Source organism: Suncus etruscus, chromosome 18, assembly GCF_024139225.1.
Source record: "Suncus etruscus isolate mSunEtr1 chromosome 18, mSunEtr1.pri.cur, whole genome shotgun sequence".
NCBI classification, from domain to species: domain Eukaryota; kingdom Metazoa; phylum Chordata; class Mammalia; order Eulipotyphla; family Soricidae; genus Suncus; species Suncus etruscus.
The window spans coordinates 1,167,825-1,194,403 of NC_064865.1; the positions used below are offsets into that span (position 1 = coordinate 1,167,825).

The 26,579-nt window shown below is 51.9% G+C and overlaps 1 protein-coding gene across 2 annotated transcripts in view; it reads right to left on the reverse strand.

Moving 5' to 3' along the window:
* Positions 1-1,974: 1,974 nt before the first annotated feature.
* The window catches only part of CCND3 (cyclin D3), a 140,309-nt gene continuing 115,704 nt past the window's right edge, over positions 1,975-26,579 (reverse strand). Inside the window, exons 1-5 of one of the 2 annotated variants that reach the window (XM_049764928.1) lie at positions 8,101-8,324; positions 7,128-7,343; positions 4,030-4,189; positions 2,626-2,762; positions 1,975-2,159 (exon numbers count right to left, since the gene is read on the reverse strand). In XM_049764928.1, the coding sequence (XP_049620885.1) occupies positions 1,992-2,159; positions 2,626-2,762; positions 4,030-4,189; positions 7,128-7,343; positions 8,101-8,298 (879 nt within the window). In that variant the 5' untranslated portion in view covers positions 8,299-8,324 and the 3' untranslated portion in view covers positions 1,975-1,991. Of the gene's footprint in view, positions 2,160-2,625; positions 2,763-4,029; positions 4,190-7,127; positions 7,344-8,100; positions 8,325-26,579 lie in introns of those variants that run through there. The other variant, XM_049764929.1, reaches the window with a different exon arrangement.

Below are 26,579 nucleotides of genomic sequence, written 5' to 3' on the forward strand. Positions count from 1 at the left end.
ACAGTATTTTATGACAGGAGAAAATTACGTAAATATGTTCTGGTTCAGTGTTCTCAGAAACCTTCCAACTGCTGTTACAGTCCGTAGCAGCAGTTATATTCAGGACTTCTGTGCCTTGTTTTAGTCATTTGTTCAAGTTCTTTATGAACAACCCAGTTGGTTTAATGAGACAATTTGAGGGCAAGGTAAATCTCATGTTCCCTTGTGAAAGCCTCGGCTATCTGAGAAGCCCAGAGTAAGAATGGATTCCACTAACCCGTGCCCCTCCTTCCCATCTACTCTTCACCTTCTGGAGTGGGGCCGCACCCCTGATGTTCAAACTCCACTTCCACTTACCTCAGCCAAATTTCAGGTCTTCTGTAAAATAAAGGTCCCTATTTATTTGTGTTTCACCATCTAATGCGTAAAAGTGATACTACCATTTCCTTTTTGGTCTTGTTTTGGGGCCACACCCAGCAGTGCTTGGGAGACATTGGAGCTACTAGCTGGCTCTCTCCTGCTTGTAGAAGCAGCAACCCACCCTTTGAACTCGTTCTCCAGCCCCCTGATTCCATGTTTAGTGTCATTCTTGGGCAGGTAGAATCCTACCTTTGCGTGTAGATGATGCATATTTTATCACTGATACTCCATATTTCACCCCCTGGACATTGCAGAAGTGATCCTTGAGCAGAGAACCTGGAGCAATGAGAATCATTTGGTGTGTCCACTCCAGGTCTTCCCAAGGCAATGCTCGCTCATTCACTGAGCTGGAATGTGTTTTTGCAGGAGACCCAGGTTCAGCCCACCTGGATCCACCCCAAAGTCCAGCACTACCAGGTGTGCGCATATTCCATTCCCACCCGCCCTCATCTGCCCCCACTAAACTAAAATCTCCACGGTCTTTGGCTGTGCCTTAAGCCTGGTTTTTCCCATAACCCTGTGGTTTTTATTATGCAATTCTGTTTCATGCAATGATTTTTCGAGAACATACATGTCACGTTATGAAACAAGTGACCAGATCAGAGTTAGACCATATGGCCCACAGGCCTAAAATATCTACTCTGGCCCTTTGCCCATTCCACCAGCTCAGGAAGGAAAGCAGAACCATTTTATTCCAGAATCTTTATTAAGGTAGCTGATGGTCCTGGGCGGCCGGCCTGGACCTTGTGGCCTTAGATAAGACCTGTGTGGACAGGTCTTGCCCTTCTCCAGACACAGGGGGTTCCGTCCCCACTTCATCCCCCCTGGAAGGATGGGGCAAAGGGCCGAAGGGAGAGGCGGAGGCTGGCCCCACCCCAGGCTGTAGCAGCTCATGGCCACAAGATCCTCTGGCCATTTCTTTGCAAAGGGGAGAGAGACTCAGGGTTCCTGCTCTATACCCTCCTCACAGTTGTATTCGAGCAGTTAATAAATTAAAGCCACTTCTTCCTTCAGCACCTCCCTGGGCACACGGGAGCCGCATGAAAGCCAAGCAGGAGGAACTGGTTGGTTCTGGCCCCCTCTGCTCTAGAAGCAGCCTTGAGCACGAATCTTCCAGGGCCTCCCAAGTGTGTCGGGGAGGCGCTGTCCAGACCATCTGCCCTCACACGTTTCCATCAGAACGGCCGAAACTAATGCAGGAATAAACATCGAAACGCGGTAACGAGAAGGTGCAAGACCTTGAGAACGCTAGGGGCGTTTTGGCAGTAGAGAACATGAGACGTCCCCTCTCCCCCGAGACAAGGGGACCCCAAAAGGAATGCTGGTGCATGTAGTACACATAAGTCTGAAATGGTCTGACTAGCTCAGCACGGGAGCCAGCTACAATGGGGAAAGGAGCTGAGCTGGTCAGATCCGGGGGCAGGGGGAGAGGAGGAGCCTGACCCCAGAGTGGCCGGCCAGGCCCCTTTGTGCACGCTGCAGGGAGAGGGTGGCCCCCACCCCCTTGGGCTTGGCAATGGGCGAGCAGGAAGGAACTCCCTCAGGCTTCTGATGCGGTTCGTTCCTGAAGGGCGGGGAGTGGGTGGCAGTGGCTACAGGTGGATGGCAGTGACGTCTGTGGGGGTGCTGGTCTGGGAGGGCCCCTGGCTGCTGGAGCCTCTGCGGGCCTTGGGTGCTGGGCTGCCGGAGGGCTGGGCCGCGTCCCGGAGACTCTCCCTGAGGGCGGCTTCGATCTGCTCCTGGCAGGCCCGCAGGCAGTCCTGGAACAAGTGGGGAGCAGTGAGGAGGGCCCGCCGGATGGAAGGAAGAGAAGACGGTTCCCCGCTTTGGAAGAGAGGTCCACTTCCCTCCCCCGGCTCAGGGCAGCAGATGTGGGGGAAGGCCACGGCCCAGCCCCAGGAATCAGGCTTCAATTCTCAGAAACTGGCAAGAGGATGTGGCAAGCGGGGTGTGAGCACAGCCCTGCTGAACGCCAGGCCCCTACCCCCTGTTGGGGCGCCCCATTTGGCAAGAAGGGCGGCGGGAACCGTGGCCTCCCGCCCACCGCGGGATCCGCTCCCCGAACAATGCAGGACACATGGCCTCACCAGCACCGAGGGAGGCTGGGGTGTGGAACCAGGGCAGGGCCCGGCTGAGGTTAGGGTAGGAGCCGCCATCTACTGGAGGCCCAGGGAACCGCGCTGCTTCGTGCTTTGTGCAGAAGATCCCAAGCTCAGCCACACTCACCACTTCGGTGCCAGTGATTCCAGCCAGCAGCTCAGTGAGCTGGTCTCCCGAGATGGAGCAGGCCCCCAGGCCCTGCACGGCAGCCCCGATGCTGCCCGTGGCGATCATGGAAGGCGGGTACATGGCAAAAGTGTAATCTTAGGGAGAGGGAGAAGGAAATGGAAGGCAGGGAGAAATGTGAGGCCTTGAATACCCCTTAAGAATCTCTGGCATGGGGCTGGAGAGATAGCATGGAGGTAAGGCGTTTGCCTTTCATGCAGGAGGTCATCGGTTCGAATCCCAGCGTCCCATATGGTCCCCTGTGCCTGCCAGGAGCAATTTCTGAGCATGAAGCCAGGAGTAACCCCTGAGCACTGCCGGGTGTGACCCAAAAACTACCAAAAAAAAAAAAAAAAAAAAGAATCTCTGGCATGAGATGGGAGTGATAGCGCAGGTGGGCCACTTGCCTGGCATGCAGCCAACCCAGGTTCGACCTATCCCATAGGGTTCCCTGAGCCCTACCCCAGGAGAGATCCCAGAGAGCAGAGCCAGGCATGGTCCTCATCCCCCCAAAACAAAAAAGAATCTCGGGCAACCAGAACGTAATACAGCAGGTAAGGCATTTGTCTTGCACACTGCCAACCCGGGTTCGATCCCCTGAGCCCACCAGGAATGATCCTTGAGCATTGGATGTGGCCTAACTCCAAAGTAAAGAAAGTGCACAACAGAGGACGGCAGGGGGAAAATCCTTCCTAGAGAGGGTGGACATCTGATTCCTAGAGGTTAGGCCTACAGAGGTCTGAAAGTGACCCTGGCCAGTGGTCAGGCATAGGTTGAGTCCCTCCGGATGAAGAAACAAAACAGGCCAAATGCTGTTTGTTCCGATGTCAGCATCGGAACTAGATCGAAAGGGCTAGAGCCCCAGGTACAATCTCCCAAGCAACGCTGGGAATGATCTTCAGGTACTGATCTAGGAATCCCTAAACACCAGGTAGGTCCCTCATTCCAAACTACAAAAACACAAATCCCTCAAGATGAGTCACTTCTTTCAGCATCCTCCACGTCCCAAGCATCTGTTCATGCTCCCTGCCTGCAGGCTCCACTAGAACTGAGGTACTCAAATCAGTTGGGATAGGGGACCGAGCCACACCCAGAACTGCCAGGGGTACTACTCCCTGATCTATGCCTGGGGGGGGGGGGTGCTCCCAGTGGTGCTCAGAGGACCATAAAGTAGGTGCTGGGGATAAAACCAAAGTAAGCTGCCTACAATACAAGCAAGGCCTAATCTGCACTCAGGGCCTTGAAAGGTATATTCAAGAATTTCCTCTTCACCATTCCTACTTCCTAGTCTGATATTTCTCCCTCCCCCCCCCCAATTTAGCCAAAAACAAACAAAATAGGAGAAATTGTGCGCCGGGCTCTTACCTGTAGCACAAAGGGCCAAAAAGGTCTGGGCATGCTTTTTGACCAGGGCCTGGCGGTCTCGAGGCAGAGACAGGCGGTGTAGAATCAGGGCCAGGAAGTCATGGGCAATCACAGCAGCCAGGTCCCATTTGAGCTTCCCCAGTACCAGCACCTCCCAATCCTGCAGGGTGCAGTGGAGAGCTGGGGTCAGTGGTTGAAGAAGAGGAGGGGAGAGTGAAGCAGAAGTCTCAGGGCACAACAGCCAGACAGTACATCCCAGTGGGGGATGAGCAGGGAAGTAGGGGGAAAGGGGAGACAAGAAGGAAACAAGACTTGACTTTTCATCTACCACACATCTGCAAGGTAGCAAGGATAGCAGAACCAGCCTTGTGCTCTACTCTGGCTGTCTGCAACCTGCTAGGTTCTCTCTGAAAGGCCCATTAAGCCACACCTCACCTGCCTCTCCCAAGGCAGAGACTGTGGATTCCAGGACCTCTCAGGGGTGCCTCCACCATGGCATGGACTAGGAAATGGGGAGGTGAGCATGAACCTCGCCCCTAAATTCTGTGTCGTAGCTGCTTGAAGACGCCAGTGAGCCCGAGGCACTGCCTCCTGTGACCCAGCTCCTAAGCCTACCCCCCAGGGCTTCCTCCAAGGGGAGATTGCCCAACTCAACCCACATCCCCTTGGTGGGACCTGGGGGTGGATCTTGAGGTCGCGCACCCTACTTCCACACCCTTTAGCTGGAACTTGTTGAGCCTAAGGCCAGCTGACTCTTAAGAGGTGGATGTTGAACTGGTCTGGAGACCCTAGAATCCCTGAGAGACTATAGGGGCTCTCCACCTTGACACCCTCAAGACCATTTTGGATCTCACTGCTGGGTCCTGGAGGGAGGGTGGCAACCCCACCCCCAATCCTGGGGTTCCCAGACTGGCCCCGTTTCTGAATTGCAAATAGAATTTCTTCACGTTTTATCTCAGGAAGGAACTAGTGGGTTTGACCCCTTTCTGAGGCAGACCCGGTAACTCCACCCAGCCTCTCTTCTAAGCTCCCCAAGCCAGAGGTGGCCTCAGTCAAGTATCTGACCCCTCAAATCAGCCCCCAGCTTCACAGGACCCCAGAGAAAACAGCCTGGCCTGGACCCACAAGCCTGCTTTGGGTCCCAGGATCCAAACGCCCTGGGCTCCGAGCCGGCGCTAGTGTGGGACGGCCTTGCCTTCTGGAGTCTGGGTCCAGTTGAGGGCAGATAGCCACCCCATCACTCATTCTGTATCTGGGCACCCCGAGAATCTCAGCCCTAGCTGTGTGAGAAGACATACTCCTAGGAGCAATAAGCCATTTCCAGCACATTCCAAGTTTGTAAGGCAACCTGGGCTAGCCAAAGCCCGGGCTTGCCTCATGCCCTTAGCAAGCCAGGCTGGGGGACCAGAATCGGGTCCCCTTGCTTTGGGCCTCATCGTGTCTAGCATGCCAGGAGTTAGACCTTTCTCCAGGGCCCCTTGCAATGAACTGACCTTCTAGAGGCCTCTGAGGCCCCACCCGCCGTCTCAGCTGAGAGAGGGGGGCCAAGAGACCTTTGGGCAGTCCCAAGCCACTGTCCCTAAAACATGAGCGCCCCTTTCACCTCCTGGCCCAAGCTCCTGCAAAGTCATCTTGCTTCCCTGGTCCTGCAGACCAGCTCCACCTTCAGATTTGCCAGAATCTACCAGCCTCCTCACAAAGAACTGTGGGGGCCTCCTGGATTCCCAACTCCGGCCTCTACTCCCATCTCTGAGAGCTACTTGGCAGGAAGAGGAATTCTGTTCCTCCACAAGCAGCAGTCGGGGGCCCCAGTACCCTGGCTTCCCCGCAGCCAATCACAGCCGCCTGCCTGCTGCCCTCCTCCCCAGGAGATGAGGCCCAGGGACTCCGCTCCGTGTCAGGAGAAAGCTTGGCGTCTGCAGAGAAAGGTGGAGGAAGGTGCCAGCCGCCCATCCGCTCCCCCTCGCCCCCTGCTCTCCGGGAGAGGACCCCAACAGCCTGGATTACTCCTTCCAGGTCCCAGCAAAGCCCCCCACTTCCTCAGAGGAGCCCAGCAGAGAAAGAGAAGCGGCGACTCTCTGTTCTCTGTCCTCCAGGCCCGGAGGAGGCCGCCCAGAGCGAGCAAGCCAGTGAGAGAGTTTGGGGAGCCACTTCCCAAACCACAGGAGTGACAGCAGCCCCGCAGCAGTTATGAAAGACCTTGGCCCCGAGTGGGCGGGCCGGGGAGGGGGCATCATTATCGCATCGGAAGCAGCTGCAGCTCCTGGGCCCCTCCTCCAGCCTCTGGCCAGGGGGATCTGCAGGGGAGAGCGGATTCCACAATCCAATCCAATCCAATCCGGAGGGGGGCCCCAAGCAGCTGCTCCAGCTCCTCAGAAAGGGCAGACTGGGGGATTAGGGACCCTTCAAGGCGCAGAAGAAGAAGAAGGTGGTGGGCTGGAACTAGGAGCCTCAAGCTCCCTCCCAGCAAGCTGGGCCTGGGGCCTGGCGTAAGTCCACTCAACTCAACTCGACCAGGCTTTTCTGTCCCAAAGTCCACGGGCCCCCTTCCCCCGCACGAAGGGAAGCGCATTCCACTCCCCCACCGACTGCAATGGGGGTGTGCAGGCACGTCCTGCCGCTGCCAATAAATAACTCACTCGCCGTGGCTGGCTGTGTAAACCCAGAGGCAAAGTACTCGTGAGTGGCAGGCAGACATGCAGTCTGACTTGTTGCTATCTGGGGGAAAGACCACGAAGGAGGCGTGCAGGGCAGGCCCTGGAGGTCGGGGTGGGTGGGTGGTGGCGGTGAGGGGGCTTGGATCCTGCGGGTGGGCCGCTCTCAGCAGCACCCCACGATGCCCCGAGCCAAGGAGGGGCTTCAGCTGCCTCCCCAAAAGGTGGAGGGAGGTCTGGGCTTTGGCAAGCCTCCGGGGAAGGCCGCAGGACCAGAAGGTGGCATGGTGTGTGTGTGTGTTGTGAGTGTGTGTGTGTGTGTGTGTGTGTGTGTGTGTGTTGGGAATGTTGGGGTCTGCACAGAAGATGGCATGGTGTGTGTGTGTGTTGTGAGTGTGTGTGTGTGTGTGTGTGTGTGTTGGGAATGTCGGGGTCCGCACGCACCCGCATCTGGTGGGGGGACACGGCGTGGTCGGTGTAGATGCAGAGCTTCTCGATGGTCAGGGGCTTGGTCTCGCGCAGCTTGGAGGCCAGCAGCATGCACACGGAGCCCAGGAGCTGCAGCTGGGCCTTGCGGGTGGGGACGCAGGACAGGTAGCGATCCAGGTAGTTCATGGCCAGGGGGAAGACCTCCTCCTCGCAGCGCTGCTCCTCGCACACCTGGGGGCGGGGGGGGGGGGGTGGTCAGTGCGGTCCCTTGGGGGGCAGGAGGTGGCAAGGGCCGCGGCACAGGGACGAGGGAGGGAGGGAGGGAGGGAGGGACGCGGGAGCCGGCCGGCGATAAGGGGAGGGAGGAGGCAGGCAGGCCGGGGCCGGGACGTCAAAGCGCTGCCGGGGCCGGGAGCAGGATGCGCCTCCCGGGGCGACGCCCCCCGCTTCCTCCCCGGGAGCCGGAGGGGCGCGGAGACGTCCTTCCTCGGAGGGCTCGAAGGGAAGCGGAGCTCCCTGCCCCCGCGGGGAGGGAGGAGAGCGGGGCGCGGAAAAGTCCCTGCCCGCGCGCGCGCAACAGGCGAGGCGAGGCGCCCTCGGAGGGGGAACCCCGCGGCCGCGCGGGACTGCGCCCCGAAGGGACGGGACGGGAAGGGAAACGGAGGGAAGGGAAGCGAAGCGAAGGGAAGGGAAACGGAGGGAAGGGAAGCGAAGGGAAGGGAAACGGAGGGAAGGGAAGGGAAGCGAAGGGAAGGGAAACGGAGGGAAGGGAAGGGAAGCGAAGGGAAGGGAAGGGAAGGGAAGGGAAGGGAAACGGAGGGAAGGGAAGGGAGGAGCCCCAAGCCCGGCCGCCCGCCTCCCGCGGGCATTCGCTCCCAGGCGGGCCGGGGTCCTCCAGGCGCGCCGCCCCGGGGACAGGGCAGGGCCCGTCGCGACGGGAGGCGCCGGGCGCAGCGGGGCCCGCGGGCCGGATCGCGCGCGCGCGCACCTCCAGCATCCAGTAGGCCAGCATCTTCCGCATGTGCGGCTTGATCTCCTTCTGCACGCACTGGAAGTAGGAGGCGCCGGGCACGTAGCGCTCCTCCAGGCGCAGCAGGCTCCGCAGCACGCGCTGGTCGCCCAGCAGCCGGGGGTCGGGCCCGGCCCGGGGCGCCTGCCGGGCGCCCTCGCAGCACAGCAGCTCCATGGCCGGGCGGGCGGGCGGACGAGGGAGGGCAGCGGACGGAGCCGAGTGCGGAGCGGGCCCGACGGGCTGACGACGGACGGACACACAGACCGACACACAGACCGACCGACCGACCGACCGACCGACAGGCCGCCCGCCGCTCCCTGACAGCCGCCCGCTCCGCCCCTCGCGCCCAGCGAGCCGCCGCCGAAAGGAATGCGCGCTCCGAGCGACGCAGCCGCCCGGCCCGGCCCGGCCCGGCCCGGCCCTGGGAGGAGCCTGGCGCCCGGCCCGGCCTGTCTCCTCCTCCTCCTCCTCCTCCTCCTCCTCCTCCTCCTCCTCCTCCTCCTCCTCCTCCTCCTCCTCCTCCTCCTTCTCCTCCCTCTCCTCTTCCTCCTCCTCCTCCTCCGGTCCCCAGGCCCCTCGGACCCCCGGAGGAGACGGCCACGGGCCTCGTGGGAACAAGGTGGGCCCCTGGCTCGCTCCCTCCCTCCCTCCCTGCCCACCCGCGTCGGGCACCGCTTTTCCTGGCCTGCTGCGCCCCGTGCTCATTCATTCCTCGAACCCGGCTTCCTAGGGACACACAGCAGCAGCAGCAGCAGCAGCAGCATTCCTGATCCTAAAAGTTGTTCCTTTTCTGAGCGCACAGCCAGGAGTGGCCCCTGAGCGTCGCCGGCTGGGGCCCACAATCCACAATCCAAAATACAAGTTGTTCCTGCTCAACGCAGCTCCGAGCTTTGCATCGGGATCCAAAACCCTTAAGAATGTAGGGTGACATTGGGGCCCGGGAGATAGCACGGAGGCAGAAGGACAGGACGGTGGTGCGAATCCCGGCACCCCATCGGGTCCCCTGAGCCTGCCAGGAGCGATTTCTGGGCCTAGAGCCGGGAGGAACCCCTGCGCGCTGCTGGGTGGGACCCCAAAACCAATAAAAGAAAAAAAATTTAGTATAACATCAGGACACCACTTATTGCTAGGACGAGGCCACAGGCGTAGGGGACAAGTTGCAACGTTCAGACCGGCGAGGCTGGGATGGATGGATGGATGGACGGACTGACGGACGGACAGACTGAGTTTCTCAGACAGGCTCCTCCAGACTAAGTGCTCTGCAAGACCCTTCTGACTGAGAGCTACCCCCTCACCTTTTCTCCCCCACCAACAACAACGTCTACATCGCCAGCTCTAGAAATGCAGCCTCAACCCTCCCCAGACCTACAGAATCAAAACTTTGCTTTCCAAAGAACCCCGGTGATTTCCTTGTGCTTTGAAAGGTTCAGAAGGGCTGGTCTGGATGGGCACCTTAGAGAGACGCTAGCAGCCCAAAGGCCAGGCCTTCAAGGCCTCACCTTGTCGTTAAGTTGTTGGCTCTGTGGCCTTGGACCAGCCCTGAAGCCGCCTTAGTTTCTGTTTGAGGAAAACGTGGGTGGAGAAAACAGATGCTGAAGGAGTTTCTTGCTCAGGCTCTAAGAAATCTTCCAGCTGCTATTTCTTCCACTTCCCAAACTTTGGCTTATTTTGTAATTTTCCCCCTAAAGTGGGATTCCTACAGCCCAGATGCAGATTTGAGACCTCAGTTATCTTCCAAATAGGAGGCCTTGGGGATCCCTACATCTTTCAGGGTCCTCCGTAGGGACATAAGCGCGTTCCTGGAGCGGTCACATTAAAAAAGAAGCAAGTTCTACATAAGCATCTTTTCAAAGAATTGTTCTTTTCGTACCAGAAAATTTAATGTCGTTTTCGAATCACCAAAATATCTATTTGTATTTTAGAAAACAGAAAACAATAATACACATTCGCAATTTCACCTTTTAGATATAATCTTTTACGTTATTTTATTTTTGAGGGCCACACCCAGGGATGCTCAGGGAATTCCTCTTGGCAGGCTTCGGGGACCATATGGGATATTGGGGACCGAACCCGGGTTGACCACATGCAAAGCATATACCTATCGATGTCCTATCACTCCAGCCCCTAGAGATGACCTTCCAAGATCAATGTTTATTTTTCTAAAACTGTTCTATGAATAAACAGACATTAAAAAAAAATAAGGTCATTCTGATGACAGCTGGGCAAGACACCTGCATGGCACATGAACGACCACATTTCTATCCCAATCCCTGCCTGGGGTGACCCCTAAGCGCAGAGTCAAGAGAAAGCTTCAGACACCACAAAAACTCCAGAGCACCACGAATAGCCCAAAAACAAACACACGAATAAGAAGATCATTATGATTTTTGTAGGCAATTTCTTAAATGAAAGATGTACTATTAAACTTTTCAGTATTCTTTAGGAGTCCATTTATGCATTGCTGGGGATCAAGCTCAGGGCCTCACACATACGAGTCAAGTGTTTTTAGAGCTTTTGCTACATCCAAATAGTGTTTGCATTCATTCATTTACTCATTCATTTGGGCCGCACTTGTCTGCAGTACTTAGGGGTTATTCTTGGTTCTGTGTTCAGGTATATTCTCTGGCCATGCTGGGGGAGGAGAGAGGAAACCGTATGCTGTTTAGAAATCGAACTAGGGTCAGCAGGATGTAATGCAGGAGTCTTTTTTTTTTTTTTTTTTTTTTGGTTTTTCAGCTGCACCTGACAGACATACTCCTAACTCTGTCTTCAGGGATCACTTTGGGGGGTGCTCAGGGATTGAACTTACATCTGCCAATGCAAGATAAGTGCCTTCACCCTTGTACCTCTCCAGCCCCAAATTTGTAACTTTGTACACCGTGGAAAAACACCATCCACCTCAGCAGTTAAAAAGTACTGTAGATAGGGGCCGGGCGGTGGCGCAAGAGGTAAGGTGCCTGCCTTACCTGCGCTAGCCTTGGACAGGACCGCGGTTCGATCCCCCGGCGTCCCATATGGTCCCCCAAGCCAGGAGCGACTTCTGAGCACATAGCCAGGAGTAACCCCCTGAGCGTCACAGGGTGTGGCCCAAAAATCAAAAAAAAAAAAAAGTACTGTAGATAGGGGCGGGAGCGGTGGCGCAGGCAATAGGGCATTTGCCTTGCATGCGCTAACCTAGGACGACCGTGATTCAATCCCCCAATGTCCCAGATTGTCGCCCAAGCCAAGAGTGATTTCTGAGCACAAAGCCAGGAGTAATCCCTGAGCGTCACCGGGTGTGACCCAAAAACAAAAACAAAAAAAGTACTGTAGATAGTACAGTAGTTAAGGTGCTTGCCTTAAATGCAACTAGCCAGAGTTTGATCCTCAACATCCTGTGTGTCCCCTGACCACTGCCAGATAAGACTCCAAAACCAACAACAACAATAACACTGTATTAAGTAGAGATAGCTTTATCTTAGTCCAGCAACCAGCACCAATTTGAGGACCAGTGACTGAAACTTCTGGATTTCTTTCTGCAACCATGTGTATATATATATATATATATGTATGTATATATGTATATATATGTATATATGTATATCTGTATCTATATGTATATAGATACAGATATAGATACAGATATAGATATAGATATATGAGGTTTGTTATAATTAAAATCTCTTTAGGGGGTGTAGGGTGTTTGCCTTGCACGCTGCCGACTCAGAACGGACTTGGGTTCAATCTCCGGCATCCCATAGGGTCCCCCAAGCCTGCCAGTAGCGATTTCTGAGTGCAGAGCCAGGAGTAACCCCGGAGGTCCCTGGGTGTAGCCCAAAAACAAACAAAATCTCTTTAAATGACACATCATGGTGCCGGAGATATAGCACAGAAGGTAAGGAGCTTGGCCTGAATATGGCCAACCTCAGTTTGATCCCTGGTTACCACATGGTTTCCAGAAAAACCATGGGAACAACCCCCAATCATTAAGTCAAGAATAGATCCCAGCATTGCCAAGTATGGACAAAAATCTAACACAAGAAAAGAAAAAGAAATGACACATGACCCTATTTGGGGAGAGAAGATACATTTAGCAGTGCTCAGGGCTTATTCTTGGCAGTACTCAGGGGAACCATATATGGTTCAGGGAGGGGACCAAATCCAGGCTGGCTACATGCAAGTCAAGTGCCTTACCCACTGTGCTATATCTCTGGCCCAAATGTTCATTACATTCTAACAAGCCCCTTCTCTATTTTTATTTTTTGGATACACCCTACAGGTTAACCTACAGGGGTTACTCCTGTCTCTAATGGGAACCATTCCAGAAGGTGCTTGGACAAACATATGGGATGGCAGGGATTGAACACAGATCAGCTGAGTACATGGAAAATATCCTACCCACTGCACTTTATCTCGAGCTCCCCCTTTTCATATTTTTAGTCTGCTATTTCTGGTTTGGTGTTCCAAGATCACTCCCAGTGGTGTTTGGAAAGCATGCAAAGTGAGAAAGTGAATGAGGCAGGGGGGCCGGGGCTTGAGGCCTAGAGTAATACTACAGTAAATAGAGTGCTTGCCTTGCACAAGTCAGTCTGGGTTCAATCTTTGGCACATTATATAACTCACTGAGCCTGCCAGAGTGATTCCTGAGTGCAGAGCTAGAAGTAAGTCCCGGGTAGCACTGAACGTGACCCCAAAACAAATAAAGAAATTGAATCCAAGGTTCTTGTCTACAAAGCACAAACTCCCTATCTCTTGTCATGTATTTTATGGGTTTTCCATTTAATTTTCTTTCTTTTATGTTTTGGACTATAGCAACCGTGTTCAAGAACCATTACAGGGTAGCTTCCGGAGGTGCTCAGGGCCTAACAGGTGTTTGATCTGAATTTGATCCCTGGTTCTAAGAGTTCTTCTGAGCATTGCTGAAAGAGTTGCAGAGCATACATCCAGGAGTAGGTTCTGAATACCAATTAGTATGGCTCAAACAAAGAAAAAAGTCTTCTCTACATATTCCCTACGTTTTCTTTTAGATAAAGTTTGGAAAGTTATTAAATAAAATAGGAAGCAGAAGAACTACCATAAAGGACTAAAGCACATGCTTGGCATGTGGAATACCCCAATTTATAACACCATTCAGGACAATCCCAATCAATTAGCTGGAGTAGCCATCCCCAACTCAGGGGCTGAAGAGAGAGCACAGTAAGTAGGGCATTTACCTTGCACGCAGCCAACCCAGGTTCGATCACCGGCACCCCATATGTTCCCCAAGAACCACCAGGAGTAATTCCTGAGCACAGAGCTAAGAATAATCCTAGCATCACCAAGGCCCCAAACTCTCTCTCACACATACACACACTCCCCAAAAGATGATTACATAAAAATAAAAATCTCAGGGCCAGAGTGGTGTCATAGGCTGTAAGGTGTTTGCCTTGTGCACTCTAGCCTAGGATGGACCACGTTCGATCTCCTGGTGTCCCATATGGTCCCCCAAGCCAGGAGCAATTTCTGAGCACATAGCCAGGAGTGGATCCTGAGCATCACCGGGTGTGGCCAAAAAACCAAAATAATAATAATAATAATAATAATAATAATAATAATAATAATGGAGCTATGGAAAGAACTAAGTGGATTGGAAGCTTTATATTATAAGATCCAGGTTTGATCCCTGGCTCTGTGCTCAGGGATCCCTCCTGATAGATTTAGGAGACCATATGTGCATGGGGCCGGAGCAGTGGCACAGCAGTAAGGCGTTTGCCTTGCAAGGGGTTGACCTAGGATGGACCTCGGTTCGATCCTTGGTGTCCCATATGGTGTCCTAAACCAGGGGTGATTTCTGAGCGCATAAGCCAGGAGGAACCCCTGATCATCACCGGGTGTGGCCCAACCCCCCCCAAAAAAAAGAGACCATATGTGGTACTGGGTATTGAACCCAGATGAACCATGTGTGAGGCAAGCACTTTATTCACTATCTCTCTATCTCATATCTATTCTTCATATTCTTTAATTCTCTGCTATCTGTACTACTCAACCTGGTTTTTACATCTTAGATAATACCTGACTTTCGACATTTATGGCCAAACACTTTCTCTGTACATGAAATGGCTCTCAGAATTCCACTTGTATAGCTGGAAAATACAGTAGGTAGGGTGCTTGCCTTAAATGCAGCCTACCTGGTTCAATCCCCATTGTTCCATATGGCCCCCGAGCACCAACAGGAGTAATTCCCGAGTGCAGAGAGACAGGAGTAATCCCTGAACAGCCCTGGGTTGGCCCACAAACAAACAAACAAACAAAATTGCACTTAAGCTGGGGAGATAGCATGAAAGCAGGGTGTTCGCCTTGTGTACAGAAGGACAGTGGTTCGAATTCCAGCATCCCATATAGTCCCCCAAACCTGCCAGGAGCGATTTCAGAGGGTAGAGTCAGGAGTAACTCCTGAGCATAGCCGGGTGTGACCCAAACTCCCCCCCCCCAAAAAAAAAGTACTTGTTTTTGTCTAATGAAATTTGCCTGATCAGGCCACAAATGAGATATAAAGATGCTTATTAGAACAAAAGGGGTAGATGGCTAGAGTGATAGCACAGTGGGGAGGGCATTTGCCTTGCACACAGCCAACCTAGGTTTGACCCCCGACATCCCATATGGTCCCCTGGGCCTGCTAGGAATGACTTCTGAGCACAGAGCCAGGAATAACTTCTGAGTACCACCTGGTGTGGCCCAAAAAGACAAAAAAAAAAAGACAAAAAGGGGCCAGAGTTCTAGTGCATCAGGTAGGTGTATATCTTCCATGAGGCCAACATGGATTTGATCTTGGCATCCCACATGGTCCCCCGAGTCCTGCCAAAAATGATTTTTGAGCACAGAATCAATAGTAAGCCCTGAACACAGCCAGGTGTGACCCAAAACAAACAAACAAAAAAAGTTGACAAAAATGGGGCCAGGGAGATGAAATGAAAAACTGGAGCATCCCAGGTTGCACCACCAGAAGTATAAGGACTGCCAAACACTGCCATACTTGCAAAACAGAAAACAATAAAGAGAAACATTGAGGACCAAGGAGATGGCTCACAAGACAGGACCAAGGAGATGGCTCAAAAGACAGGACTCATCCATAATAATGCCTGGTTAGGTACTCTCACCACGAGTGACCCTGAATACAGAAAAGAGTGGGCAAGATAATACACACACACACACACACACACACACACACACACACACGTGAAAAAGTTTAAGAAAAGAGAAGAAAGAGGCCGGAGAGATAGCATGGAGGCAGGGCATTTGCCTTGCATGCAGAAGGGCAGTGGTTCGAATCCTGGCATTCCATATGGTCCCCAGAGCCTGCCAGGAGCAATTTCTGAGCATAGAACCAGGAATAACCCTTGAGCACTGCCGAATGTGACCCAAACACGAAAGAAAGAAGGGAAGGAAGGAAGGAAGGAAGGAAGGAAGGAAGGAAGGAAGGAAGGAAGGAAGGAAGGAAGGAAGGAAGGAAGGAAGGAAGGAAGGAAGGAAGGAAGGAAGGAAGGAAGGAAGGAAGGAAGGAAGGAGGGAAGGAAGGAAGGAGGGAAGGAAGGAAGGAAGTCTAACAAGCTGGAGTGATAGTCCAAGGGTAGGGCATTTGATTTGCATGCAGCTGACCTGGGTTTAATCCCCAGCATCCCATATGTTCCCTGAGCCTGCCAGGAGCGATTTCTGAGCACAGAGCCAGGAGTAACCCCTGAGCACTGGCGGGTGTGACCCAGAGAGAGAGAGAGATGAGAGAAGATGGGGGGGGCAGAGAGATAGCACAGCGGTAAGGCATTTGCCTTGCATGCAGCCAATCCAGGACAAGATGGTGGTTCGATTCCTGGCATCCCATATGGTCGGCAGAGCCTGCCAGGAGCGATTTCTGAGTGCAAAGTCAAAAGTAACCCCTGAACGCTACTGGATATGAAACCCCCACCAACAAACAAACAAAAAAAAAAAAAAGAAAAAAGGGGCTGGAGAAATAGCATGAAGGTAGAGCATTTGCCTTGCATGCAGAAGGACGGTGGTTCGAATGCTGGCATCCCATATGGTCCCCCAAGCCGGCCAGCAGAAGGACGGTGGTTCGAATGCTGGCATCCCATATGGTCCCCCAAGCCGGCCAGCAGAAGGACGGTGGTTCGAATGCTGGCATCCCATATGGTCCCCCAAGCCGGCCAGCAGTGATTTCTGAGCATAGAGCCAGGAGTAACCCCTGAACACTGGTGGATGTGACCCAAATACAAAAAAAGAAAAAGAAAAGAAAGAAAAGGGGCCGGGCGGTGGCGCTAGAGGTAAGGTGCCTGCCTTACCTGTGCTAGCCTTGGACGGACCGCGGTTCGATCCCCCGGCATCCCATATGGTCCCCCAAGCCAGGAGTGACTTCTGAGCACATAGCCAGGAGTAACCCCTGAGCGTCACCGGGTGTGGCCCAAAAACCAAAAAAAAAAAAAAAGAAAAGAAAAGAAAAGAAAAGAAAGAAAATAGAAGACACCAAAATTTTATTTAGTATAAAATAATCACTTGTGGGGCTGGAACGATAGCATAGCGGTAGGGCGTCTGCCTTGCATGCAGAAGGACAGTGGCTCGAATCCCAGCATCCCACATTGTGTCCCGAGCCTGCCAGGAGCGATTTCTGATCATAGAGCCAGGAGTAGTCCCTGAGCGCTGCCAGGTGTGACCCAAAAACAAAAAAGCAAACAAACAAATCACTTCTAACTGGCCTGAGACTACAGCAAGATGGATGAAAGTTAGAAAGTTGGGAAGACTCCCTCCAATTAGACACTATGCGGGAAGGGGCAAAGGCAGCAGCATCTTCATTGCAAACTTCTGAAACAAAAGCAGTCTCCATTGCCTTTCTCTCGCAAATCTCTCCCATCATTGTGCAGCCCACTTAGCACGCTGCTCTTTTTCAATTTTGGTGTTTTTTTTTTTTATAAACCAGAACCACACCCGGTGACACTCAGGGGTTACTCCTGGCTATGTGCTCAGAAAGCTGTCCTGGCTTGGGGGACCTTACAGGATGCCAGGGGATCGATCAGTGGTCCGTCCTAGGCTAGCATGGGCAAGGCAGTTGCCTTACCACTTGCGCCACCACTCCGGCCCCCTCCCTTTTTTTTTTTTTTATCACTCTTAGTGGGCTAAGTCCTTGCCCTGCCAAAGCACACCTGCTGTATCCATTACCCAGAGTCACCATTTTGCCGATAACCCTGGCTCTCTACTCCTCTATGATTCTCTTTGGGGACACCAATCTGACCAAACTTCAGGTACGACAGTTTGGGGGTTGATATCACTGGGGCTTTTGGGAGAGAGTGCAGGCACCCTCCACCTGCATTCTCCTTTTTTCCAGGAGGCTTGGAAGCTGAGAACATGCCCCACAAAAGCCACAGTATCCATAATAGTAGTGCTTTGAATTGGACAATTTTGTTTGAAGCTTTCATTCCTAGAGGAACACACGAATTTAACTGAATGGACAGCTAACAAGTGCTTGCTAAGCCTTCTGATATTATATTAATGATTTCATTGGAGATATAATAATTTGTTCATATGTGCTTGCTACTCTACCTTTTTCCCTTTATTTTTTTAAAAAACTTTCTTCTCTTCTTTTTTTCTTTCAATTCTTGATGAGGGGGCATTTAGGCCACACTCAGCTGTGCTCAGGGATCACTCCTGGCTCTATGCTCAAAAATCGCTCCTGGCAGGCTCAGGGGACCATATGGGATGCCGGGATTTGAACCAACGACCTTCTGCATGCAAGGCAAAAGCCTTACCTCCATGGTATCTCTCGGGCTCCCTATCCTTTTGTTTTGTTTTGTTTTGTTTTTGGGCCACAACCAGCTTTGCTCAGGGGTTACTCCTGGCTGTCTGCTCAGAAATAGCTCCTGGCAGGCACGGGGGACCATATGGGACACCGGGATTCGAACCAACCATGTTTGGTGCTGGATCGGCTGCTTGCAAGGCAAACACTGCTGTGCTATCTCTCTGGGCCCTATCCCTTTTTTTTTTAAAAAAATGACTTTTTGAGGCCGGAAAGATAGCACAGCGGCGTCTGCCTTGCAAGCAGCCGATCCAGGATCAGAAGTGGTTGGTTCGAATCCCGGTGTCCCATAGGGTCCCCCGTGCCTGCCAGGAGCTATTTCTGAGCAGACAGCCAGGAGTAAACCCTGAGCATTGCCGGGTGTGGACCAAAAACCAAAAAAAAAAAAAAAAAAAAAAAAGACTTTTCTCTCATTTATCTGGAAACAAATGTATTATACTCAACTATGTGATGCATTTCCCTCCTTCCATTTTTTTTGTTTTTTGTTTGTTTGTTTTTTGGTCACACCCAGCAGCGCTCAGGGGTTACTCCTGGCTCCATGACATTCAGGAGTTACTCCCGGCTATGTGCTCAGAAATCGCTCCTGGCTTGGGGGACCATATGGGATGCCAGGGATGGAACCACATTCCGTCCTAGGTTAGCGCATGCAAAGCAAATGACCTACTGCTGTGCTATTGCTCCCGGCCCCATTTTCTTTAAATAAAGTAAAAATAATCACTCTTTTGGGGGGCCAAAGTGATAGTACAGCAGGTAGGTTGGTTTACCTCATACATGGTCGACCCAGGTTCAAATCCCAGCACCATATATGGTCCCCCAAGAACCACCAGGAAGTATCACAGACACAGAGCTAGGAATAAACTCAAGCACCTGTGGGTGTGCCTTACCCTCGAATCCAAAACCTATTCTTTTGATTCAGGGGACACTCCTAGGGGTACTCAGGAGCTACTCCCAATGCTCAGGAGCCATGTGAGACCTGGAACAAACCTGGGCCAATGCATGCTTGGAACTTTCCCTCTAGCCTTCTGCTCACTTTCTTTATTCAACCTTCCTAGTCTAGCTCAGGTCCAATCTCCACAAAGTCTTTCTAGAATAATCCAGCTTTAGGAACAACACTGACCTCTCAACTCCTAAGGACATCAAGCACAGCTCTCCTTTGGCACCCTGGTTGGACTTGCCTCTAGTCAGAGTGAAGTTCCCAGAAAGGAGAAGAACAACCTGGTGCCCTGAGATTTGACCGTCTTCCCTCCAGGTGGCTTTCTGGGGCCCAAAGAGAGAGCACAAGCACAGTGTAAGGCTACTCCTGAGGGTTCACAGGAATCAAACATGGGTTCCACCAGGCAAAGCTTGTGCCTCAGCCATTTGAACTATGTCCCCTGCCTACAACCTGTTTTTCAGAGAGAGGGTTAGGGGCTGGAGCAATAGTACATTAGATAGGGCACTTGTCCTGAATGTGCCTGACCTGGCTCTGACCCCCGACACCCCATATGTTCCTCAAACTTCACCAGGAGTGATTCCTGAATACACAACCCTAAGCACCACAGGGGACAGGGTATGGCACAAAAAATGGAGGGAGGGAGGGAGAGAGAGAGAGAGAGAGAGAGAGAGAGAGAGAGAGAGAGAGAGAGAGAGAGAGAGAGAGAGAGAAAGAAAGAGAGAGAGAGAACATAGCAGTAAACAGATTATAGTTTTTAGAATAGGCTAAAAGGGCTTATAAATTAATGTCAGAAACCCTGTTTCCCATCTGAAAGCCTTCTGTTTTGTGTAGGGGCTTTAGGACCACACCCAGTGGTGCTCAGAGGTTACTGGGATCACTTCTGGAAAGACTCAAAGGCCCAGAGGGGCCAGAGAAATAGCATGGAGGTAAGGCATTTGCCTTGCATGCAGAAGGTCGGTGGTTCGAATCCCGGCACCCCATATGGTCCCCTGAGCAGGCCAGGAGCGATTTCTGAGCATAGAGCCAGGAGTAAGTAACCCCTGAATGCTGCTGGGTGTGACCCAAAATAAAAAACAAAACGAAACAAAACAAAGCAAAAGACTCAAAGGCCATATGTGTAGCTGAGGATTAAACATGCAAGGCAAGTGCTCTACATGCTATAATAGCTCTCCAGCCCCTAAAATAAAATGATTTTATTGATGAACTCATTTCATTTTTATACCAATCTTGTAAGATGCATACAGACTATTGTGTTTTGCTTTGGGTTCATACAAGGCAGTTTTCAGGGCTCACTCCTGTCTCTGTGCTCAGGAATCACTCCTGGCAGAGCTCAGGGAATCATAGGCGATGCTAGGGATGGAACCGAACTCAGCCCTGTGCACAGTAAATGCCTTGAGCCATACAGTAACTCTTGCACAGTCTCCCTGGTCCCATTTGCATCTTCCAGCCCCACTTTGCAGAAAGGGAAACCAGTACTCAGAGTAGCTAAATAATCTGCCCAAGGTCAGTCACCCAGGGAGGAGGTGGCAGAGGCCGAATTCGCCCCAGGTCGAGCGTCAGAGTCCACGTGCTAAACTACCTCTTCCTCCCACCCCTTGTGTTGCTCTGTGAGTGTGTATTGATTTATTCGTTGTTGATTTACTCATTGAGGAAGGGAGCTTTGACGATCAGGGTGTTGGGAGGGAGCGCTCGGCCAGGCCTGGGGAGGGCTTTCATGCCCAGCACTCACTCACCCAGGGCTTCTGGGCCCTGTGAGCAGGTCAGGAGGCTCCAAGCAGAGGCCTTAGCGGGCAGGCAGACTGCAGACTGCACAAGGGCAGAGGAGTTTCCTGAAAAGCTGGCTGATCTTCCTGGGAACTTTAGCAATCACCTCCACTTCAAAGGAATAGGGGCTCCCTTGTTATATGGGGAAAAAAAAGGCGAAGCGGTGACCTGGCCAATACGGGGCGGAGTTTCTGCACGGAAGCATTCAAATAGAAAGTTACTCAATAAAATAGCAAATTAGAGCAAGGCTGGGAATGGAATGTCACCGGTCAGATGAAAAAGCCTGGGAGGAAGGACACTCTGTCTCTCTCCCCCTCCTTCCCGCTCCCACTCCTTCTCTTCATCCCGGCAGCGTCCCCCCTGAGAACTGAGTGGGTGAACCCGGCAGTGTCAGGCCCTGTCACCTCCAGCTCTGAACTCTGTGGCTCAGCTACCGCCAGACCTCCGGTGATGACAGGGAGAGGCCAAACAGTCCTGGGGCCTCAGGGAGCAGGGACCCTGATGGACAGGTGGGCCAGGCTTAGCAGCCGGGTGCCTGAGTTCCAAGCCTGGCTTTGCACCACCTACGAGGAGGGAGTCGCTGGAAGCTCAGTCACCTTTGTTTGGTTCTGTGTTACACCCAGTGGTGCGAGGGGTTCCCAACTCCACCTCACCCCCAGTGCTTAGAAATCCTTCCTAGGATTCAGGCGACTCCCGAGGTGCCAGCATTAAAGTCAGGTCTCCTGCATGCAAACTACGTGCTCTAGTTCTTTAAGTTATTCCCAACCTCAGTGTGTTATCTCTTCGGAGCAAGGAAGATATGATAAGACTCTAACCCCAGGGGCTGGAGCTGGAGTTCAGTAAGGTAAAGCATGCTTGCCTTGCACGGGGTTGACCCAGGTTCGATCCCCAGCCTCCCATATGGCCACTGGGTACTGCCAGGATTGATTTTGATGCAGAGCCAGGGGTAACCCCTGAGCATTGCCCAGTGTGACCCCAAAACAAAACAAACATGAAAAAATTAGTTGTGGCTGAGCATGCAGCTCAGAGGTTGAGGTTGCCTTGCATGTAAGATTTATGCAATACCCAGCACAAGGAGGGTGGGGGAGAGAAGATAGTGGGAGGGAGAGAAGGAGGTTTAGTAGTGGTTGTGGTACTGAAAACACAAACTTTTGGCAACACACACACAGAGAAGAATAACTATCCTACTGCATCAACTACAATAATAAATGCAGTTCAGTGGGTGGGAGACACCCAGAGATCTAGTCAGTTCCTTGCTTCAGAAAATGAGGAGGGGCCGGGAAGGTGGCGCTAGAGGTAAGGTGCCTGCCTTGCAAGCGCTAGCGTAGGACGGAACGCAGTTCGATCCCCCGGCGTCCCATATGGTCCCCCCAAGCCAGGAGCAACTTCTGAGCTCATAGCCAGGAGTAACCCCTGAGCATCAAACGGGTGTGGCCCAAAAACCAAAAAAAAAAAAAAAAAAAAAGAAAATGAGGGGTGGGTGGAGTAAAAGCACAGTGGGTGGGGCCGGGAAGGTGGCGCTAGAGGTAAGGTGTCTGCCTTACAAGCGCTAGCCAAGGAACGGACCGCGGTTCGATCCCCCGGCGTCCCATATGGTCCCCCCAAGCCAGGGTGATTTCTGAGCACATAGCCAGGAGTAACCCCTGAGCATCAAACGGGTGTGGCCCAAAAAAAAACCCAAAAAAAAAAAAAAAAAAAAAAAAGCACAGTGGGTAGGGTGTTTGCCTTGCATGCAGCTGACCTGAGTTCGATTCCCGGCATGCCATATGGTTGGTTCCCCAAACCTGCCAGGAGTAATTATTTATTTATTTTTTTTTTTGGTTTTTGGGTCACACCCGGCGGTGCTCAGAGGTTACTCCTGGCTGTCTGCTCAGAAATAGCTCCTGGCAGGCACAGGGGACCATATGGGACACCGGGATTTGAACCAACCACCTTTGGTCCTGGATCGGCTGCTTGCAAGGCAAACGCGGCTGTGCTATCTCACCGGGCCCCAGGAGTAATTTTTGATTGCAGAGCCAAGAGTAACCCCTGAGTGCCACCGGGTGTGCCCCTCCAAAAAAAAGGTGAAAACTGTGAAACAAGTAAGGATACTAAAACATGTCTGAAACACCACAATGGGATTTTCCATTTTTCCAAAATTGGAAAGAACTATGTAAATATTATTCTTCTCCAAACAATTTCACAGCCCCATGAAAGCTACAAAAAAGGTGTGATGCATCCATGTACCTTCCACCTAAATGTACATTGTTTTGTAGAACTACTTAAGACATCAATTCTCTCTCTCTTTTTTTTTTTTTTTTTTTTGGTTTTTGGGACACACCCGGTGGTGCTCAGGGGTTACTCCTGGCTGTCTGCTCAGAAATAGCTCCTGGCAGGCACTATCTCTCCGGGCCCTTAAGACATTAATTCTTTTTTTTTTTTTTTTTTTTTTTTTTTGGTTTTTTTGGGTCACACCCGGCATTGCTCAGGGGTTACTCCTGGCTGTCTGCTCAGAAATAGCTCCTGACAGGCACGGGGGACCATATGGGACACCGGGATTCGAACCAACCACCTTTGGTCCTGGATCAGCCGTTTGCAAGGCAAACGCCGCTGTGCTATCTCTCCGGGCCCAAGACATTAATTCTAAACAAGAAAGATGACGCCTCAACCCAAATGTTTTAGCTTGTCACTCCTAAGTATGGGACAATGTGCCACATAATCACAGACAATGAACACAATTAAAAATTATCCTAAGCCAATATCAAAACAATCCATACACAGAGTTCTCCAATTCTCCCAAGGATATATGTATATTACAGAAAGGGGTGGGACAAACTCAGGGCTGCAGCTATTTGCATGTGCTCTGCATTCCTGGCCCTTTCTTTTGATTTATTTGGGCCACACCCAGCTATGCTCAGGCCTTACTGCTGGCTCTGCACTCAGAAATCACTCCTGGCAGGGCTCAGGCTATCAAAATTCGCCTCATGAAAAGCCAACACCCGGGGCCGGGCGGTGGCGCTGGAGGTAAGGTGCCTGCCTTGCCTGCGCTAGCCTAGGACGGACCGCAGTTCGATCCCCCGGCGTCCCATATGGTTCCCCAAGAAGCCAGGAGCAACTTCTGAGCGCATAGCCAGGAGTAACCCCTGAGCGTCACCGGGTGTGGCCCAAAAACAAAAAAAAAAAAAAACAAAAAAAAAAAAAACAAAACAAAACAAAAAAAAAAAAAACCAAAAAAAAAAAAAAAGAGTGAAGAGCAAGGGGCCGGGCGGTGGCGCTGGAGGTAAGGTGCCTGCCTTGCCTGCGCTAGCCTAGGACGGACCGCAGTTCGATCCCCCGGCGTCCCATATGGTTCCCCAAGAAGCCAGGAGCAACTTCTGAGCGCATAGCCAGGAGTAACCCCTGAGCGTCACATGGTGTGGCCCAAAAACCAAAAAAAAAAAAAAAAGGAAAGAAAAGCCAACACCCTACCTGCTGCACCTACTCTGGCCTGAACCTACTCCTCCTTTTTATTATTTATTTATTTATTTATTTATTTATTTATTTATTTATTTATTTATTTATTTATTTATGGTTTGAGGTCTACACCTGACAGCATTCAGGGATCACTCCTGGCAGTTCACAGGGAACCAACCAGATGGGATGCCGAGGATCAAACCTGGGTCTGCCATGAGCAAGGCATGTACCCTCCCATTGTTCTATCCCTCTAGCCCCATCATGATCCTCCTTTTTTGATTTTTTTTGGGGGGGGGGTCACACCCGGTGGCGCTCAGGGGTTACTCCTGGCTCTGTGCTCAGAAACGGCTGCTGGCAGGCTCAGGGGACCATATGGGATGCCAGGATTCAAATCACCGTCTGTCCTGTGTTGGCCACACGCAAGGCAAACGCCTTACCACTGTGCTATCATGTTTCCTTCTCAGCCCAAGAGCCATTCAAAAGGGACAAGTGACAGTATAGTACTTACTTTGCACCTGGCTGACCTGGGTTCAATCCCAGCTCCCCTGAGGCTGCTAGAGTGACCTCTGAACTCAGAACCAGGAGTAAGCCCTGAGCACCACTGATAAAGACTCACTACTCACCCTTATCCCCACCCCAAAAAGAGCCACTCAAAAATTCTATTTGCATAGAGCAGTTCCTGGAACTTTTATTTTTTTAGTTTTGGGGCCACACCTGGCAGCACTCAGTTGTTACTTCTGACTCTGCACTCAGAAATCACTCCTGTTAGGCACAGGGGACCATATGGGATACTGGGGATCGAACCAAGTCCACCCTGGGTTGGCTGCATGCAAGGCAAACACCCTACTGCTGTGCTATCACTGAGAGACAGTACAGAGGAAAGGGCATTTTGCCTTGCACAGGGCAGATCTGAATTCAGTCCCCAGCATCCATATCTTCCCATGAGCCTTGACAAGTATAATTCCTGAGTACAGAGCCCGAGTAAGTCCTGAGCACAGCTGAGAATGGCCAAAAACAGAAACAAAGATTCAGGGGTTGGGGGAAGACAAATAACACAATAATTAGCACAGGGGTGTATCCTGACCCCGTTACCCCTAGTATTTAACCCCTAGCACAGCGTGGTCCCCAAGAGCACCTTCAAGTGCCCTGAGGGGCCCTATGGGACAGAGTCAGAGCAGCATTGCATCCTCAGATCGTCACTGAACTACTACAAGTTTGGCATAGAATCATAGAAAAGGCCTCTGGTCCACTGGATACTGCTGGTGAGTAGAGAAGTCATTATTCCCCAAATCCGTCTTTCTTGGCTGAGATGATGGCTCAGAGGCTGGCCGGCGCACATGCTCCACCAGATGTGGCACATAAATGAATCTTATAAAGAGAACACATTGATTTAGGCTCCGTGGTAGACCACTTGCCTGTATGTGGAAAATAGAGCTCCAATCTCTAGCACAGCAGATAACCAGGAGTGAACCCAGAGACAGAGCCATGAAGAAGCTCTGAGAGCAGCTGGGTGTGGCCCAAATGCCACAGGTAAAAACATAAATAAATAAAGATAAACTGAAAAATAAACTCAGCTCAACAACTGAGATCCTGTTCTTTCTCCAACACACCTGCTTCTCCCCAGGTTTCATCTGATCAGAAAATGGCAATTCCCTCCTTCCAATTACTCCAGCCCCAACACAGGGTCATCCTGACTTCTATCCTCCAAATATCACATTAATCCTTTCGCAGAACACCCGGACTCTCCCTTCTCAGCTCCAGGGGCCCCAGGGATGGCTGGTAGTGGTTAAGGCAATGTGAGGCCGGGTCTGATCTCAGTCTGATCCCTGGTGCCACTAACAACTTCCAGTTGCACCCCACACAGGTGTATGGGATCGCCTCAAGGAAAATGATGTGCAGGGCAGAGAGACAGCTCAGGGGTTGGAGTACATGCCTGCATCTTCTGGAGGCTAGGACCCAGAGCACTGCCAGAAAAGAGCCTACATACCACGCCAGGAGTTGGCCTTGAACACCACTGGGCATGCCCCTAGAAGAAAAAAAGGCCAATGCATGATCAGGAGAGCACCTCCTCTCACCCACAGCAAGCATAAGTGTGAGCCCTCAGCCACCCCCAGGGAGCACTACACATGAGGCAGAATGCAATGAGCTCAACAGTCAGGCATGTATGTGACCCCATCATCACAGCAACAATAACGAGGGGAAGGGGGAATTATCCAGAACCCACCCTTTTATTTTTGGGGAGAAATTGGGCCATACCACCAGTTCTCAGGGTTTGCTCCTGGCAAGATGATCATGTGGTACTAGGGACAGAAACCAGGCTTGCTTCTCTCTCTCTTTTTTTTTTTTGTGGGGGGGGGGTCACACCCGGGGATTTGAACCACCGTCCTTCTGCATGCAAGGTAAACACCCTACCTCCATGCTATCTCTCCAGCCCCAGGCTTACTTCTCGTAAAGCTTGTGCTCAGCCCACTGAACCATCTCTTAGGCCCAGAACTCACCTCCTCTTTTTTTTCCTTCTTCTCTGCTGCT